General features: G+C 46.5%; 2 protein-coding genes across 10 annotated transcripts in view; one reads left to right on the top strand and one right to left on the bottom strand.

The window, feature by feature from the left end:
- The window catches only part of JPH1 (junctophilin 1), a 76,668-nt gene extending 74,373 nt beyond the window's left edge, over nucleotides 1–2,295 (bottom strand). For 4 of the 6 annotated variants that reach the window (XM_008543676.2, XM_008543673.2, XM_008543672.2 and 1 more), the window contains exon 1: nucleotides 1,628–2,266. In XM_008543676.2, coding sequence (XP_008541898.1) covers nucleotides 1,628–2,006 — 379 coding nt within the window. In that variant the 5' untranslated portion in view covers nucleotides 2,007–2,266. Of the gene's footprint in view, nucleotides 1–1,627 lie in introns of all 6 variants that reach the window. The other 2 variants (XM_008543671.2, XM_008543675.2) reach the window with 2 other exon arrangements.
- The window catches only part of GDAP1 (ganglioside induced differentiation associated protein 1), a 43,985-nt gene continuing 26,844 nt past the window's right edge, over nucleotides 1,201–18,341 (top strand). Inside the window, exons 1-3 of one of the 4 annotated variants that reach the window (XM_070631447.1) lie at nucleotides 1,287–1,421; nucleotides 2,982–3,176; nucleotides 12,247–12,699. The gene's annotated coding sequence lies outside the window, so the exon portion shown is untranslated. Of the gene's footprint in view, nucleotides 1,422–1,566; nucleotides 1,681–2,981; nucleotides 3,177–12,246; nucleotides 12,700–18,341 lie in introns of all 4 variants that reach the window. The other 3 variants (XM_070631454.1, XM_070631457.1, XM_070631458.1) reach the window with 3 other exon arrangements.

The following is an 18,341-nucleotide window of genomic DNA, read 5'->3' as shown; positions in this document are numbered from 1 at the left end:
AATGCACCCATTTAAAAAAATAAATTTTGCATTCCACTTTTGAGCATGGAATTTAGTTGAATTGTAGACCTGGGACCTCCAATAAAATCCAGTCACAAGCTAACATATTTATAAGGCTGTCAACAAAGGCACTCTTTGCCCATTCACAACATTAAAAGGCCTAATTAACTACTGTGGAACTCAAGTCTCATGTAGCCCATAGAAAAGTATTAGAGAAAGGTTTTTTTTCCCCGTTTTAATCCATGAGAACCATATCCTTTATTTACCCTGTAGGACGAAAAGATGTCCTTTTTAGCAAATCCTACTGTTCTGCCATTTTGCATTTGAAACACAGCCCAAGTGTTCTGAGTAAGTGAAGTGTACAAATTGTATAAGCTTTTATATAAGCAATGGCCTAACTGGGGGTTGCAATGGGCTGGAGAAACTTTTAATTGGATCCGTTTAATATTCTCCAACTCTGAGCTGCATAATTCCAAAAGGTGACATCGCCTCCTACCATCCTTTTCAATTAACTGTGATTATGTTTATTATCAGAAAATGTATTTTGCCAAAGGATAAGCTATTTATCCGTCTCAGCTTATTACACAAGGAAATTCACGAGGTTTTGATACCTATTTCAATAATGTGTACTTGTCCTAACTGAAAAAAAAAGAAGGGAACTCTGCCGTTTAATATACACAATTGGTTTTGCAAATATTCTTAAATATTCAAATAAGGTGAATTTTGTTCACAGCCAGCCTACTGTATAGGTCATACACCTTAGTGCAAATCGGTGACCCGGTACTGCCATTCTTAGGAGTAAAGTAGCTGCTAACTTAGCAACTATACAAATATACCCTTCAATTGTATTTTTTAAAACGTAGACTTCATTGTTCATTTCTAAAATGTTTTCCTAGTAATTTGTCCAAAGATCTCCAGGTCCACAATGACTACCATTCTTTTGCTCGCAAACCGATACTTTAAGGAACCGAATGAAAACTAGGAAGAAAAACCCACACCCTCTGGACCCCACCTGTATCAGGTGACCTCCCCGCTCCCATAACTAAGGCGTTTCCAAATGCACCCCAAATAGGGTACAATTCCCCAACATCCTGGTTATGGGGTTCTGGCTTCTATCTTTAGGCTACTAGAGGACCAGAAGTGAAATACGACTCCACGTGAAACCAATCCGGGGAGCAGTCAGCACCGACCGCCAGCCTCACAAGCCCAGGGCGTTCGCTCTAACTCCACGGGAGTGGCGATTTCAAACCCAGCTGGGAGAGGGAGGGATCAGGAACGTAATGTGACAGGCTCAAGTGACAGCGTCCTCTCTCCAGCCCAACCCTCCCGGGCGGTGCTCCCTCCTAATGGCAGTGCAGCGCCGGCCAGGTATATTCACGCTTTGCTCCCCCGGTGTGGACACCGCCCGCTCCAAGAACCAGGTCAGATCAAACCCCCGCGCACCAGTGGCGTCCCAACGCACCCTCTCCGAGAGGGCTGGCGCGGGGAGGTGGATGGGAGGCTGCCCCAGGTGTTTTGGCGGGTTTCCGGACACGTGCGCCTCGCGTCCTCCCCGCTTCCCCGCAGCCTGGGCAAAGCCCACCGCACCAGCTCACGGAGCAGCCGAGCCGCCTGCGACGCCGCTCACCTCCGTCCCCGTAGGTCTCCACGCCGTACCCGTCCTGCAGCCCGTTACTCCAGGTACCCTCGTAGCGAGCGGGGGTGCACAGGCTCTGCCGGACCCCGTAGCGCCCCTTGAAACCATGTGACCACTCCCCCCGGTACATCCACTTGCCCTTCGTCTCCACCCCCAGCCCGTGCCGCTTGCCCTGCGCCCAGTAGCCCTGGTAGGTGTTGCCGCTGGGCCAGGTGTAGCCTCCGACCACCTCGAAGCCGTGCGACCAGGAGCCGGAGTACTCGCCCTGGCCCTTGGGCCCCGTGCAGATGCCATGCCCGTGCGCCTTGCCCTCCTCCCAGCCGCCGCAGTAGGTGCCGCCATCGTCGAAGTCGAACCTTCCGCCCGTCATTCGGGGGGCAGCCCCGGCGCGCTCCCCGCGGGGGCACGGACGCGGGCAGAGCTGGGCACGGCAGGGTGTAGCTCTGGGGTGGGGGCCCGGCGGGCGAGCTCACGACAGCGCCCCGGGCAGCTCGCGCCGCCGCTCGGCTCCAGTCCGACGCCGCCCCCGTCCTCCCCTCTTCTGTCGCCGCCGCCACCGCCGCCTTCCTCCTCCTCCGCCTCCTCCTCCTCCTTCGCCGCCGCCCCGGCCAGCGCCGCGCGCGAGAGGACAGCCCAGGCTCCGGAGCGGACCTTCAGCTGCTCCCGCCCGCCCACGTGAGCCGGGCGCCGCCCCGCGCCCGCCCCTCGTCCCCTCCCCGGTCGCCGAGGCCCGGCCCCGCGGCGCGCCCGCCCCAGCGGGCCCTGCCCCCAGCCCCGGGCACCGCGGCTTCCCGGGCGGGCGGCGAGCGCGGGGACCGGCTGTCGCGCGCGCTCGCGCAGAGGCATGCTGGTGGGAGGGCGAGGGTAGCCAGGGACGCGCGAGAATCCCTGCCTGCACACCGAGGCGCGGCTGCAGGTGTGGGGGCAGCTCGCGGGCGGCGGAGCCTCCTGTGTGTGTGTTTGGGGTTTATCGATGTGGGGAAGTGCCTGTAATTGCGGCCACGTGGATACTGAAGGAAAACTCCTGTGTGCGTGTTTGTCTGCATGGGGTTTGTAGTTGCATTTTTTTGGCATCCCAACTTGTGTAGTGTTGCATTTATCATGCTCAGCTGTCATCATGAGTTAATATCCCCCAGATATATGTATGCATGTGATATAAATCTGCAGCAGCCTAGATATAATTGTGCAGAATGTTCTTTTACACCTACCCGTTTCAAAGCACATGTGTTTGCATTTATTTAATGAAGATATGGGGGGAGAGCAATGCGGTTTGAAAAAGCACAGAATCAGTTGGATAGTTTTTTTATTTGTAATAGTGAGGAAGATATTTTTAATGTCTTTGCAGGGCTGTAGGATATTTCCTTTTACATCAGAACCTTCTCCCCCAGGACCTCAATTGTTCTGACGACCTTAGAAATTCTTCAGCCTGGAGCTGTGTACCCAACAGGCAGACGGCTCCGTCTTTGTATGTTGTATAAGTGTGGAGACACTGGTATCCACAGTTTAAGAGACTAAATAGAAGCTTTCAAGGAGGAATATGGTAAGTAAAATGCAGCTCTAAACTTACAAAGAGTCAGTGACCTACAAAACCAGGGACAGGTGTCAGCTGATCTAGTTTCCAGCGACAACACTGCTGTGTTGAATTCGCTTTAGACAACTCTTTTAAACTTTTAAACCTCTATTTCACCATCTTCCAAAGGGAAGTGATGAGATCTGCTTTTCCCTTTCTATCTTAGCTAATAACTGAGTATATTGTGGGTGCAATACAAAGCCAAGAATTAGATTTGTTAATAGGCAAGTTGAAGCTGTGCCTCTAGTGAAGGCAGGCATTGGTGTCAACGTCACCCTCGAAATACCTGTGGGAGACACTTCTCTGTGGTTCATAGCAAGGGGTCTTAGGTTGGCCTTTCAAGGACATTGCTTCACGGAGTATTGATGGTATTCTGTAGGCGGACAGACTTTTGGATGACTGAGTGAACACCAGAGGCTGCCAAAGGTTCTCTCACTAGGTATTTGATAATCAGATAAAAATATAAGGACAGGTGTCAGGGAAGGCAGCAGGGGGAAAAGTACACTAAACTGCACAGAAAAGGAACTAAAATTGACCTCGATTGGCTCAGTCTCAGGACCGGAGCTGGCCTCTCCTGCTTATCTGGCTGAAATACTGAAGGAAAAATCTCAGTTTCCACAGAACCAAATCACCAAAGAGAATCAGAAACCCTCATCCATGGCGCTGCCCGCCGAGTTGCCAGGAATAGTACTTACCCTAGTGGCCTGAAATAATTATGCATCTTGCTCAGCACCTTGTCCTGGACTGAGGATTGATTTAGGCCACTGGGAAAACGAGGGCCCAGGATTCTGCCGCTGAACTGCAATGCCATTTTTCTGTTATGGGATACACCAGGAGTAGGAGCTAGCAAAGATAGACACATTTCCATCTCTTTGGGGGTTCTGTTTGTTATGAGAAACAGCATGGTTGCTCAAGTCAACATATTTTCTTCTCTTTTTAAACTGGCTTTCTTCACAGAATAACCTCTATCCCTTTGCCTTTCTTTGGACCCACCCGTATGTGTTAGGATCCATATATGAACGTTTAAGGGCTAAGTTTTTCTTTGCAACCATGGTGGAAACGTTTAATTTTTTTACTTTTCCTATTTGGCTTTCAAGTAAATTATGGATTTTCTGGAATGTGCAGCACAGAGCACGGTTCTGGCCTCTGTGATGGATGTGTAGTCCATCTGTGGAGGTTGGCCAAAGGGTGGTGGTGCATACGCATCTGAGTAGAATGTGGAAATTTGGGGAGGATGAAAGGTATGCCCATTTATCTCTTAATCTTTTCCTTTTGCTATCCCTAGTAGATATCTTCCTTGGAAGGAACATCCATGAAAAGAGAGACTCTACTACCAGATACCGTGGTTAAATTTCAACTAATCAGTCCTAATCTGATTCTGCCATTGACTCTCTTCATGGAAGAAAGTTAGGATTGAATTTTCGGTAGCTCACTGAACAATTTCTGGGAAAGTCACCCTCCAGTGCCTGCTTCCATGAACCTGTGGCCATCACAATGGAATGTTTCCCCACTCTCACTAGTGTGTTCATTAATGTCGTGTTCAGGTTCCATGGTCATGGTTGGAGAAGACTGGGAAAGAGAACGAGGAGGAGGTGGGCGCTGAGAAGGATGGCAGAGCGGATCGTAGGCAGGGGAATAATGCTGCAGTTTACTAGGTAGGGTTAGTAATGTCCTTATTTTCCCTCTCGCTCCGAACCTTTGCCCTGGATAAGGGGGAGTTGAATTTAGCTTTAAGGAGGGATTAGTAAGGAGAGAATGTGAAAGTTGGTTGGACAGGTGGGGTGGGGGAGGCCTTTAAAGCCCAGGGGCCAACAGGCCCTCTAGCAGTTTGTTTTCCTCCACACTCAAAACCCAACTATTGTAGATTTCCATTCTAGAACACTCTAACAAAAAGTAAGCCATTCTGACTGTAAATGTCTAGTAAGAACATGTTGGCGAGGATGCTTTGCTTAGAATTTAATCTTTTTTTTTACGCGAAAGTGTATTTAAAAATTTATGAGTGACTTCATTTTATTTTTTATTAGAATTAATTATTGAGAATTTTTAATAAAAAATTACAAATGACACAAAGCTAATCTGTAGGTGTGTATTGACTCAAAGTGTGTAAAAAAAAAGCACATACAATTAAAATTACTTGATTTATTATGTAAGTTACTTGATTTAATGAGTATTACTAGCACATTTGTAATAAAGCATTCATAAAAGGTTAAGAAATTTGTCCATAATAAATACAAAAGTTTAGACGTGTGGTCACAAGTTCTATAGACCGCATGAAGTCAGAAGAGGATGAGAATTCCAAAATTAGTTGTCTTCAAACCTTTGAAGGCAAATACTGTGTGTCCAGATGAATGATGATGCTACTGTCTGGGATTAAAGAAATGGAGGAAGAAGTGTAAATTACAGAGGTTGGGAAGATAGGTTCGTTTAGGAAAAGACGATCCAGAAATATATCCCAGAGGAGACGTTCAGTAGGCAGTTGGTAATTCAGGTCAAGAATTAAAAATAAATTAGTTGACAAGTAAATAATCCTCGATGTTCTTCTCTCTTTGATGCCATTATTCAGCAGTGCCTCCTTTTGAGACTTGCACTGCTCATGCCATCGGTGGCCCACTCTTGTTGCCATCTTCTCTAAGTCATTCCCCGTGTTCATCCAGGAATATGGCTTATCTGCTCTTCCCCCACACGCTGTTCACTGCCGTTGTCCGGGGCAGCTTCATCCTGGCCTCACAGTCCATTGCCTTTCTCAGCATTATGACTTTTATCTTAAGGTCTTCAGACACAGCCTGGACCTTATTTTGACCCAGACATAGGCCAACGCTGAGAACTGGAACTTAACAATCCCACTCTTTGTTAGCACTCTCTGCTTTTTCACACTCACTGAACAAACCGTTGACTCTTATATGAGAGTGTCCACTCCTTTGATGACCTCCATGTCCTCCTGGCCCTTCCCTACCCTGCCTGAAGGCCCTACTGAGTCATTTGCTTTACACTGTGCTTTCCACAGTGAACTCCCAATGCATCTGCCCGCTTAGTCCCCAATCCTAAGCCACCATTTCTTGTGCCTGCTCCGAGGAAGCCCCTTCTGGAGATAATTATATCATTTACCAGTTGCCATTGCAAACTGTGGGTGGCAAGCCTCAGGTCAGTCCCTCCACATTGCACAGCAGATCTCTTCTCGGGCCACTTCCAGGTGCCCGCCACTGTCTGCCAGCCCCTCTCAGCCCCAGTTCTTTCCTACTGAGTAAAGGCTTTGTTTTCTCCCTCACGGAGGAAAAGAGTTAACCCATGGGAACACCTGCTCTCTCTTTCCTCTCTTTAAAACTTGCCATCGGTTCTCATTTTCCTCCTCTCCCCACCCACCCCACTCTCAGAGGAAAAGATGTCCATTTTCCTCTCCAAGTTCTGAGTCAATTCCTTCTCTCTTTTGAATATGCTTTAATTTCTTCCATCCAACGAATGTGCTCACGTGCCCTCTATGTAAAAACAGTCCGCATCACCCTAGGTCTTCTATATCTGTTCTTCTCAAAACTGTAGACCTCCTGGAAAGAGTATATTACATTCAAGTCTTTACTTCCCCACCTTCATGCTGATGCTACTCAATTTGGGTTCTGTCCTCCCCAGAGTAGTGAAGCTTGTTTAGCCATTAGGGACCTACCAGTTGACAGATACAGTGGCATCTCTTCGGTTCCTTTCCTGCTGGTGGCAGCTGCAAATTTGATACTTGGGAGCAGTTATCTCCCTCGGCTTCTGTAAAACCCGTATCTCTCACCTTCTCTCTGTCTTCCTCTCCCATCACTTCGGCTGTCTCTTTCCCTGTGTATTTTTCTTCTTATCCCTTTCAAGTCTCCTTAATTTCAGGCTATGTTTTGTGTTGAAAACATTAGCTTCGTGGTACCAGAATTTTGTGTAATTGCTGGATACTTGTTGGCTTGTCTTATACAACTAGGCAATCCTGCCCTAGGGGCTCAGAGTCTAATTTAGAAATAGTCTAATTCCAATATAAAAACACCAGCTGAGCCTTATTTAAGTCTCAGGGGCAGGGCTTTGGTTTCTTCCCATGACTTGTCCCCTGGGGCACTCTGCCTGCTCTTCCAGATGGGCAGAACTCCACGTAGACTTAGACAGCATATGTGTCCAATGATGAGGCTCACAGAGGGTTTCAGGAAAGTTCTAACAATGGAAAAGGTAACGACAGATGAGAGGGAAGCTTAAAAGACATAGTAAGCTTGAAGACACAGAGTGGATTGCAGGTCTGTATTGAAGACTTAGTTCCTGAGGCAAACTATGAAGTGTATATGTATGCACATGTGTATATGTTTACATATATGTACATGTATATATGATTACTGGGTTAGGTTTGGAGACACAGACGAGGAAGCCTAAGACCCTGTTCTTAAGGGTAAAATATCTCTAAAATATCTCTAAAGAGGCAGGAGATAATGAAGAAAAATAATGAAAATACAAGTTAGACAACTACAAGTAGCAAATAAGCACCAAGCGTCATCAGAGTTCAGAGGACAGAATGATTTTGTGGGCTGCTGTGGTCGAAACTATTTTGGGGAACCACAGGCATGCTGTTTAGCTTTAGATAAAGTGGAAGGATCATCCTTCCAGACGTCAATAAAGGAATGATCTTCTTGAGTTGAGACATCCTACAGAGGGAAGGAATGAGGGGAATCCATGGCTGATTGTGAGAACAGAAGAGACCTCCGGGAAGAGAGGTCCCTGGACTCTGAGGAGACAAGATGGACGATGAGTTCATCTCTTTCCTGCTCCATTGAATCGTAATACTTTATTCTGAAGCTGGGCTGAGAGGCAACTCAGTATTTGAAATAGCACAAATTGGGGGTGGCAAGGGAATATAAAAGCGTATTTGGGAGTGTTAGTATTAAGATATTAAAAGTGAAAATTGGGGGTGGCTGGTGGCCCTTAGCCATTAGGTTTGGGTGCTCCACTTCGGTGGCCCGGGGTTCATGGTTTGGATCCCAAGTGTGGACCTGCGCACCATTTATCAAGCCATGCTGTGGCAGGCATCCTGCATATAAAGTACAGGAAGATGGGCATACATGTTGGCTCAGGGCCAGTCTTCCTCAGCAAAAAGAAGAGGATAGGCGGCGGATGTTAGCTCAGGGCTAATCTTCCTCCAAAAAAGAAACAGTTGTGAAAACTGATGAGATACCCTTTTCATAAAGAAGTTGAACAAAGAAGGGAGGCACAATATTGCTGAAAACACTACTAAGGACTAAGTCTTTGCTAAATGACTGATCACTGAAGGAGAGAAAAAAAGAAAGTAATTATCAGGCAGTAAAAGAAATGTAAATTATAACTGGGGACTGAATGGTTCCAAGAGCTCTGCAATGGGCTATGAAACAATATCCAATAATAGAAGAGGCTTTGCTCTGACTGATTGATGGAGGGGAATGTTTGTCCTTGCCAAGGGTTGCAGCCCCAATCCACAGGTCATCTCAGCACACACACCTCAAAAGCCTTGGTGGATTCTTCAGATACTGATTGCATTCCAGATAAAGCTGAAATTCCTCTTCCTTTCCTTAAACGCACTCTCACATTTTTGTCATCTCTTGCATGTCACTTACTGCTCTCCTGTGGCAAGCATTTTGTCGGGCTTATTGAGAAGCAGGAACACCCCTGCTGGGGTAGCCATGGAGGTGCACTGCTCAGACCTCTCCTAAAGAGGACCTGCAGCCAGGAGGGTGCTCCGCAGACGGCCTCCAGCTGCTGCGACTTCCCACCTGCTGCCGTGTTCTCATCAAGGTCCCGCACTGTCCAGGACATCCCCTCCAAAGGAAAAGGCCAACTGCTGAGTCTTGAGGCCCCTAATACTAAAAAGGAAGAGAGCACCTGGTAGGCCTCTTGGGTTCTGGAAGCAACATAAATCACACTTAGGAACTGTGCCAACCTATGTGTGGAGTGACATGGGAGGAAGGTTGCCAGCTCTGAGAGGGCTCAGAGCAGCGAGTTTTGCAGAAGGCCCAGGCTGTGGTGCAAGCAGACCTGCCCCTTGGGCCATATGATCTGGCAGATCCTTTGGTGTTGGTGTTTGGTGTCAGTGGCGAGAAAAGATACAATATAAAGATTACGGCAAGCCTCAGAAGAAGAACACAGGTCTATGGGGAGCTGAAGCAAGGACAGATCATCTGCAGAAGAGAATTATATATCTTTTGAAAAACAGTTCCTGGTAAGTTACTTGACCTTGGTAGAAAAGAAACACGACCATAGGACACCAAGTGACCATTCTTCTAGAATTTCCCATTATGAGCTGAGTCCTGTTGAACCTACCAAGACAAAGTCAGACGGACCCAGAAGCAGTCTATTGTAAGATGGACACAGTGTATCCTGGATAAGCTGAACAGAACCAGAGGGCATAAATAAGCTGCAAGAATAGGTTGTCTGTATCCCCATGTCCCCCGGCAAGGTTGCACTAGCACCTCTTCCTGAGCTATCACCTATGGGAAGATTGGGATTCCATACACCCAGCTAAAGGAGGAAGAAAAGCTTGTACTTGGTTTATGGATGGGCAGGCTCAGTATGTGGAGGAAGCTGAAAACGGATGGAGGCTGCATTACAGCCACACGCGGGAACAGTCTTAAAAATCTGTAGAGAGGGAAAGACTTTCCAAAGGACAGAGCTATGAGTGGTGAAGCTGGTCATCTGTTTTGTGTCAAAGGAAAAGTGGCCTGAGGTAGGGATATTTGTAGATTTCTGGACCATGGCCAACAGCCTGGCCATCTGGGCAAAAGCCTAGGAGGGAAAGGACTGGAAGATAAGAGACATGGAGGTCTAGGGTAGAGATATGTGGATGACCTTATGAGAATGGGCACTGAGCCGTGGAAGAGGCACTGAAAACCCGGTGGTCAACAGGACTCAGCCAGTCGATGTCAGCCTGCCTTTCTCATCAGCCATCCCAGATCTGGGACAAGGGGCACATGAATTTAGTGGCCTTGGTGGCAGAGATGGAGGTCATACATGAGCCTACCAGGAAGGACTCCCCCTTACCATGGACGCTTTAGCTGCTGCTGCCTCTGATGTCCAACCTGCCAGCAACAGAGACTGTTTCTTGAGAATACCAGTCATCCACTTGGTGCCAGATTGACTGTATTGGGACCCTTCCAGCCTGGAAGAGCCAGCGTCCCCTCTCGGGATAGATACCTACTCTGGTTTGCCTTTTCTGTCCACAGGGCCTCAGCCTGTATCACCGCTATTCAGGAGTTTATGGAATACCTCATCCATAGGCATGGAATTTCACTCAATAAAATGTCCGAGCAGGGGACCCAACGGAGGTGCCAAAGTGAGCCCTGACTGTGGGATCCATTGGTCTCATTACATAGTACATTACCGCATACCTCTATTATCTGTGAGGAGCTAGCCTCATAGAATGATAGAATGGTTTCCTAAAGGAAGAACTGAAGTTCCAGTTTACTGGTAATAATCTGCCAAGATGCAATGGTGTCCTTCAGGATGCAATATATTCATTAAACCAGACTTCTATCGGGCACTATATTATTCCTAGTAGGAAGAAGACACAGGCCTGGGAACTAAAAGAACCCCACTCACCATCATGTCCAGTGACCTACTAAGGGTCTTTGTTCTTCCCATCTTTGCAACTCTGGGCTCTCCAGGGTCCCCAGTGGGGAAGCACTCTTGTAAGAGGACAAAGTGAGAGTCCTGTTGAACTGTCAATTCTGGCTGCTGCCTGGCAGTCCCATTGACTCCTTGTGCCCAGGGATCAGCAGATGAGAAGAGGAGTTACCATCCCAGCAGGGATAGTTGACCCTGATGAGCAGGAAGAGTCTGTTACACAAGGGGGACAGAAAGGAATATGTGTAGAACCTAGGAGATCCGTCAGATGCTTCCTGGTACTCCCTGACCCCTTTTAACTATGAATGCACATGTGCAGCAACCCCAGTCTGAGAAGGGCATGACTTACCAAGGGATTAAATCTCCCAAGAACAAAGGTTGGGGTCACACCAGCACATAAATCATCAGAAGCTGCTCCTCTGATAGCTTAGGGTGAGGGGAATTTAGAATGGACGGAGAAAGAGGGAGAAGATAACCATTTGCAGCCCCAAGACCTGCCGCAGAGGTGGGTGCTCCTGTTTGTCCCGTTGATTTCCCTTTTCCAAGATTTCTCTAGGGAAGCAAGGCCCATGGGAGCTGTTTCCCAAACATGTGTGGAGAAGACAGTCTTTGCAATGTAAGGGGAGATTGTGTGGCCATGGCTGGGCTGCTCGAAGAATCCTTCAAAAGAACTTGCTGCAAGGAGGGAGATAGGGGAACAGCAAAGGCTGCTGCAACTTTGGATCCTGGCAGTGTTCATGCTGAGGCCACGCTCTACCCAGACTGTCTCCAGCCAATAATACAGCACAGTGGGATTGCTGGAGCCGGGCCATTCCTTCTCAACACAGGCCTCTCTGACATGGCTGGTATTTTCTGTGCTCCCCATTTACGTGGCTGAAACCTTCCCTCTTTCCTTTCACAAGTTTCAGATCTGCATCTTGATTTAAAGGTTTTCCCCACCTACTCCTGCTTCCTCTGGCATTTATCCTTCACCTGTGCTCCCCCAGTAAATTTCTTATATGTCTAATTTTGTGCTAACATTTGCTTCTTGGGGGCCCTGAACTGACTCACCCAGTGATCTTTTATAAACAAACACATACACACACACACTTACACTTATAGGTGGGCCTTGCTCAAAGAGACGTGAAAGTCTGATTCAGAACTTAATAAAATTGAACTGAAATTCAGATTTAATGGTCCTTAAAAAAGAATGAAGAAGCCCTCTATGTACTGATATGGAAAAATCCCCAAGATCTAGTAGGTGCAAAAAAGCAAGAATAGTATATGTAAGGTGCTGCATTTTTCTGTCCTCGTATGAGTGTAAAAACCTGTAAAGGTATAAAGAGAAATAAAGGGGGCGGGGGTGGCAATGCTCACTGATTAACATTTGGATTTGTTTTTATTTTTAACCATGAAATTGTACTGCCTATGAATAATTACATTGAAATGTCATTCTTCCTCTTAGGTTGTTATTATTTTAAAAATCAATCCTTTATATGTGATTGAAAGGAACTGCCAGTTGCCATATGATGTGATAACATGTGTACAACAACAGTGAGTGGAACTAATGAATTTTAGGACCTTCTGAAACTTGGTGTCCCAAATGGGAAAAGACTGTCTGGGTACTCCAGGAGACATGAGTGATTTCTGACTCACCAACTGATTGCATAATTCCTAGACCGTCTGCCTAGCTGTGACAGAAGTGGACGTATAGAAACCTTCAGCCGTACACTGGTGTGTGAGTCCTGCTGTGTCTGCTGGTCTGAAAGTTTTGCTACTTCCAGAAAGAAGTATGCATCACCGTTTCCTTCCAGGACGTTACAGCCTAGGCTAAATTACGCCTCATTTCCACACCTCGGATCTGTGTTAAATATTCCTTTAGGACATACTTCATCAAAGTGCAGAGAAGAATCACTTGGTGAGCATTTTCAAAAGGGGCTTGTCCGGGTTCTACCTCCTCTAGCAAAGTCTCTGAGAGAAGCCCCATCACATACATTCTGAGAGCTTCCCCAGTGATCCTAATGTAATTTCTCTGATGAAGAATCGTTTCTCTGGGGCTGACCTGGTGGTGTAGGGGTTAAGTTTGTGCACTCTGCTTCAGCAGCCCAGGGTTTGTGGGTTTGGATCCTGGGCGTGGACCTATGCACCACTCATCAAGCCATGCTGTGGCAGCGTCCCACATACAAAATAGAAGAAGATTGGCACAAATGTTAGCCCAGGGCAAATCTTCCTCAAGCAAAAAGAGGAAGATTGGCAATGGATGTAACCTCAGGAACAATCTTCCTCACCAAAAAACAAAACCAATCATTTCTGTAGAGCAATTTCCAAACTCACCTGATGACAGTCACCAGGGGGCACTTGTTAAGCATACACATGCCCAGGTCTCTCCTTTGGTAAATTCTGATTCAGTGGGTTTGAGTTGGAGCTCAGGAATCTGTGTTTTGTGTTTTTTTTTAGTGAGGAAGACCTGCCCCTGAGCTAACATCTTTTGTCAATCTTCCACTTTTTTTCCTTGAGGAAGATTCACCCTGAGCTAACATCTGCGCCAGTCTTTCTCTATTTTGTATGTGGGATGCCACCACATCATGGCTGATGAGTGGTGGAGGTACAAGCCTGGGATCCAAACCCAGGAACCCTGGGCCACCAAAGTGGAACATGCCAGACTTAAGCACTGTGCCACGGTGCCAGCCCGGAGGAATTTGTGTGTTTAAGAAATACTTGAGTGTTCTTCAGGGAAACATTATTGTAGGGTAATCCCCTCATGTGGACTCCCTTAGAATCCATAAATTGATGAAATAGATTCAAAATTGCCTGATACTAGTGATCCTAATATTAGTTCATCTTTCTTGCGTGAACTATCTTTCAAAGTGCTTTGATAGTGATAAATAATATCCTCCTCATTATTTTAAAAGCAAAATTCAAAAGTACGTGTAAGAGCATACCTCCTAAGGACATGTGTACAATAGACAGTGGATATCTACAAAATAAAACAAACTGGTAATGGGGTGGCCTTGAAACCTAGACCTTAACAAACATCTGATAACTCTGGACCAGATCAACTGGTGGATTTGTAAGGTCTCCGTTCCTTGCCCAACATCTCTGGAGTGTGGGCTCGGGAGGTGTGCTGTTTTTAGGGATCACTGGCTTTGAGAGGTCTGTCTCCTTCACCCATTGTGGAGAAGTGGAAGGGCACAGGGCCTGGGCTAAGCTAGAAAGAGCTGAGGGTTACCACACAGCAAGGTAGATCCAGAACCAGCTCCTGAGGTTTCCAGCAATTTAGCAGTGTAGCCTTGATCCTGCTGGCAAGTTTCACATGGCCCTGGACTAGCTTGGCACCGTGGCAGCCAGGCACACTGGCTTGACCCATGCTCCTGATTATTGGCATCTGTATTAACTGGCTTTCTTGTCTGTCATCCATGGGGGTTTACAGCAGCATTGAGATGGGGGGGCTTAGAGTTGAACACACAGGAAGAGAATGTGTCCAAATGATCCTGGGACCACCTCTTTCAGTTTTTTTTTTAAACAATTATGTCAGATAGATTAAAAAAAAAATGTCTTTCCTTTCTACCATTATTAGCAAATGCTTTGGTGACTGCTGAATCATATATTTCTTTTTTTTTTTTTTTTTTTTAAAGATTTTATTTTTTCCTTTTTTCTCCCCAAAGCCCTCCGGTACATAGTAGTGTATTCTTCGTTGTGGGTCCTTCTAGTTGTGGCATGTGGGATGCTGCCCCAGCGTGGCTTGATGAGCAGTGCCATGTCCGCGCCCAGGATTCGAACTAACGAAACACTGGGCCGCCTGCAGCGGAGCGCGCGAACTTAACCACTCGGCCACGGGGCCAGCCCCTGAATCATATATTTCTTAAGAGCTATTCTGTTCAAGCAGCAACCGAATTTTGCTAAAAAATCTGTAGCCTTTATAGTCACTTCCATACTGGTTATGGTGCATGTATGTTTTGTCTTCAATTAGCATCTCAGTAGGCTGTATGCAAGAGCTGGTTCACTTTGTGATTCTCCTTCATCTCAAAGGCCATATGTTACTTTTTCTCAAAATTTTTCCTTCTTTTGGATTGTTGCATGTTAATGTAATCCACTAATTAAAAGACCTTAAAATGTTAGAAATGGTCTTTTTCCCTCTTTACAGCTATTTTAGTGATGTGAATATAGTCTTCAGCTTTTCCTTTTGTTCATTTACTCCATGTATATATAGTGAGTACCTTCTACATGGGGTGCCCTCTAATGGATATGAAGTCCTTAATGACCTGCCCTCGTGAAATGTGCAGTCCACTGGGTTGGGGGGACGGAATAGATACTAAATCAATATATCATTGAAAATTGCTGTACTATAGAAGAAAAAGGAGTGCTATAGAAAAGAATATCAAGGGACGTGAAATTTCATTTAGAGTACAAGGTCAGGAAAGGCCTTCTTATCCATCCATCCATCCATCCATCCATCCATCCAACCAACCAACCAACCAACCATCCATCCATCCATCATTTCAACAGATATTGCTCAGATGCTTCTCTAACAAAGTGACATTTAAACTAAGTTCTGAAGGCTGAGGAGGAGATAGCCTGGAAAGTAAGTATGAGATTAGCTGAAGAAGAAGAAACAACTCTGAGGCAGAAAAGAGCTTGGCACAAAGAGGAACCCAAAACAGAACAATGTGCTCGGGCTCTTTGAGCAAGGAAGAGCATCTTGGTGAGAGATGAAGGTGGGGAGGGAGGCAGCAACCAGGGTCTGATTGTGATCTTCTTCTAAGAGCTCAGTAAAAAGTGATGACTATGTAGCCACTTCCCCCATAGCTGGGGGTAGGGCAGAGAGAGGAAAAGAGGAAGAAGGGTAGTACTGGAAAGAAATTATGAAAAGAGTGCTAACTGCCAGCCCCTCCCCGTTGATTCTGATACACACCCTGAAGCAAGATGTGACCCCCTCTGCTACAGAACAATGTTTTTCAAATTTGAGAAAGGCGCAAGTAGCTTTTGAAGGAAAACAAAAATTTATCCGGATCTCTCTCTCATGGTGGTTTAAATAATTTTATTTAAATACACAATCATTGTATATGTATACCTTAATATGTAAACCACAAAATAAGGGATACCTCTGTGTGCTTACAGTTTATTTGCAGCATAAAATCAACATAAATTGAAAACAAGTCATACTGAAATTAACAACCTGAATGTAATGTGACAGATGATGTTTTGATGAAATGAAATCGCTGCTTGCATTTTAAAAAGTTATGGCACCACCTGCAGAGGCTTCTCCTGATTCGGCACATGCATGCTGCCAGATGCCGCTAGAACTCCTCGATGGGAGCTATTAGAAAGCCTTTCTTCCTACAGAGTGCCGGCAGACCATTTGGCTATTGGGTGGAGATGCATTCATTTACATACTAGGTCTGCCTCTCTTCTTCGTTAGTCAGAAACAATTAAAGACTCAGTGCCAAAGTCAGCCTAAACCTAAACACAAGATCAGCCGTCAAAACCAACTAACAGTCCATGGAGATGAAAAATCTAGAGAGAATTACCAGACCCCTTAGGATACATGGTTGAATTCCCAAGGGTGCCTGGACTTCTGTTTGGATAATAATTCTAAATATGAGAGTGGATTATTTCCAGAGACTTCCTAGAGGAAAAAGCAAAACTATTCCTTCTCACATAGAGCCACGGGGACAGGATAAATTGTTCCTTCTAGCATTCTAAAAAGAGATCATTGGAATCCAAGGTTTGGTAGGGTCAAGAGGGATCATTAAGATTTGAGTGTAAGGAGAGACCAACTTGGGTGTGGTCATAAGTCCTTGTGGTTCCTGCTTATAGTACTCAGGACAGACAAGATTAGAAAGAGGCGACTGAAAGGTCTTTGCTTCCCTGGCCGTGTGGCTGAAAAAGGCTTACAGCACTAACCTCCCAAGTTAGGTGCACCAACTGATGCATTGGGGTATAGGAAGAAAATATTGAGTGCCCTGGGCAACCTGAGCCCCACCCTCAGGCACGTAGAGAACAGCTCTCAAAGAGGTTTGAGTGGGAGCTTTGTAAAACTGAGAGCTCTCAACAGTTTGTATAATTTACCAAATGCAAAGAGCAGCCAGTGAAAGAAATGTTGATATAGCTTACCACTGTGAACTGGTCAGGTTAATATATTTGAAATGTCAACAAAAGTTAAGTTTTACTCTTCCAAGGGTCACAAGTCTTCCCATCCATCAGTGATGTCCATGACTTCCTGGAGAGGGGTCGGCGAGGTACAAGGGAGTAAACTTGAAACTTCCAACTTGCAAACAAATTTTCACTTTAGAAGAAACGATACACAAGAGATCAATTCTGGTATTTGTAAGATTCAGGCTTTGCTGAGAGAAAAAAAAAAATTATTTGTGGGGTTTCCAAAAGCCATCAATTGGAGAATTGGACACAGGGTTTCTACTGTGAATCACAGATTAGAGAGGCTGTGGGATATGATATCAGAGCAGTTTGGAGAGGTTTGGGAGAGGTCGAGTGGGGATAGAAATTCCCAGACATATTGAGAATCTGAGGGATGAAGGGCCCCATATTCCATCTCCCTCTCAGACATCTGGGGAGCAGGTGGCAGCAGCCTCATCAAATAATTAGAACTGACACAGGACAGCCATGTTAGAACAGAGGGGACGGTGTGGGGTGTTTAGGCAGACAGAGCCTGAGGCGGCCCTGGAGTGGACCTGAAACCCTGCCCAGATCCCTCTTCTGGACCAGGCACTCGTTCCCCCAGCTGCTGTGAGCGCTGGCAGCTGATGCCTTGCGGCGGAGTCCTTCTCCCAAGAATTGCTCTTAGCCAAAGAAGGCCTCCTAGCCCAAGGTCATGTGAACTTCCTGGAGCAGCCCACGTCCAATGACTGGTCCACTGCGAGGGATATAATGGTCTAGCCCCTTTGCTGCAATTGGAACAACTTCTAAAAGACTGTTCCAGCTCCAGAGCAACCTGTACAATCAGCTTCTTTGCAACCGCACAGCAGTTCTAACTTCTCTCTCTGCTCAGCCCAGCTTCCCTCACTTCCTTACAGGTGTCGTTCTGGAGAACGTTTGCCAATAAATCTTCTATAGGCAAATCTCAAAATCTGTTTCCTGGGCAACATGAGCTACAACAGGCCTCCTAAATCTCCTCGGCTCTGGGGTTGGGGGTTTGAAACACGGAGGAAACCTGAGATGAGTTCTCCTGACCTGGCGTACATGAGAATTACGAGCGGGCGGCCTGCCAGCGAGTGGCTGTGGTGTGATGAGTAGGAAGGCTTCGGGTGGGTGTCACGAAGGCAGAGACTGGATGGAAGCTGTGCTTGAATTTCAGAGGATCAGTGAGAGCCAAAGACTGAGTCAGCGTTGGTGGGGAGGAGTGGATGGCCGCACACTGACCACGCTAGAAGGACTGGCCAGGAGTGACCCCCGATATGAACCCTTCAGCAGAGGCAGCAAAGCCACATGTCAAGTCTCAAAGATCCAGCTGGACAAGATAAGTCAGGGGAGGCCAGGGAGGACCAGAGAATGGCTCTCAAATGGTTGCCCCTCTCTTGACATCAAGTGAATACTGAGCCACCA

This window comes from Equus przewalskii, chromosome 8, assembly GCF_037783145.1.
Source record: "Equus przewalskii isolate Varuska chromosome 8, EquPr2, whole genome shotgun sequence".
In the NCBI taxonomy this organism is placed as follows: Eukaryota; Metazoa; Chordata; class Mammalia; order Perissodactyla; family Equidae; genus Equus; species Equus przewalskii.
Note: the sequence above shows the minus strand (reverse complement) of the source record. Positions and strands in the feature narration are given on the sequence as shown.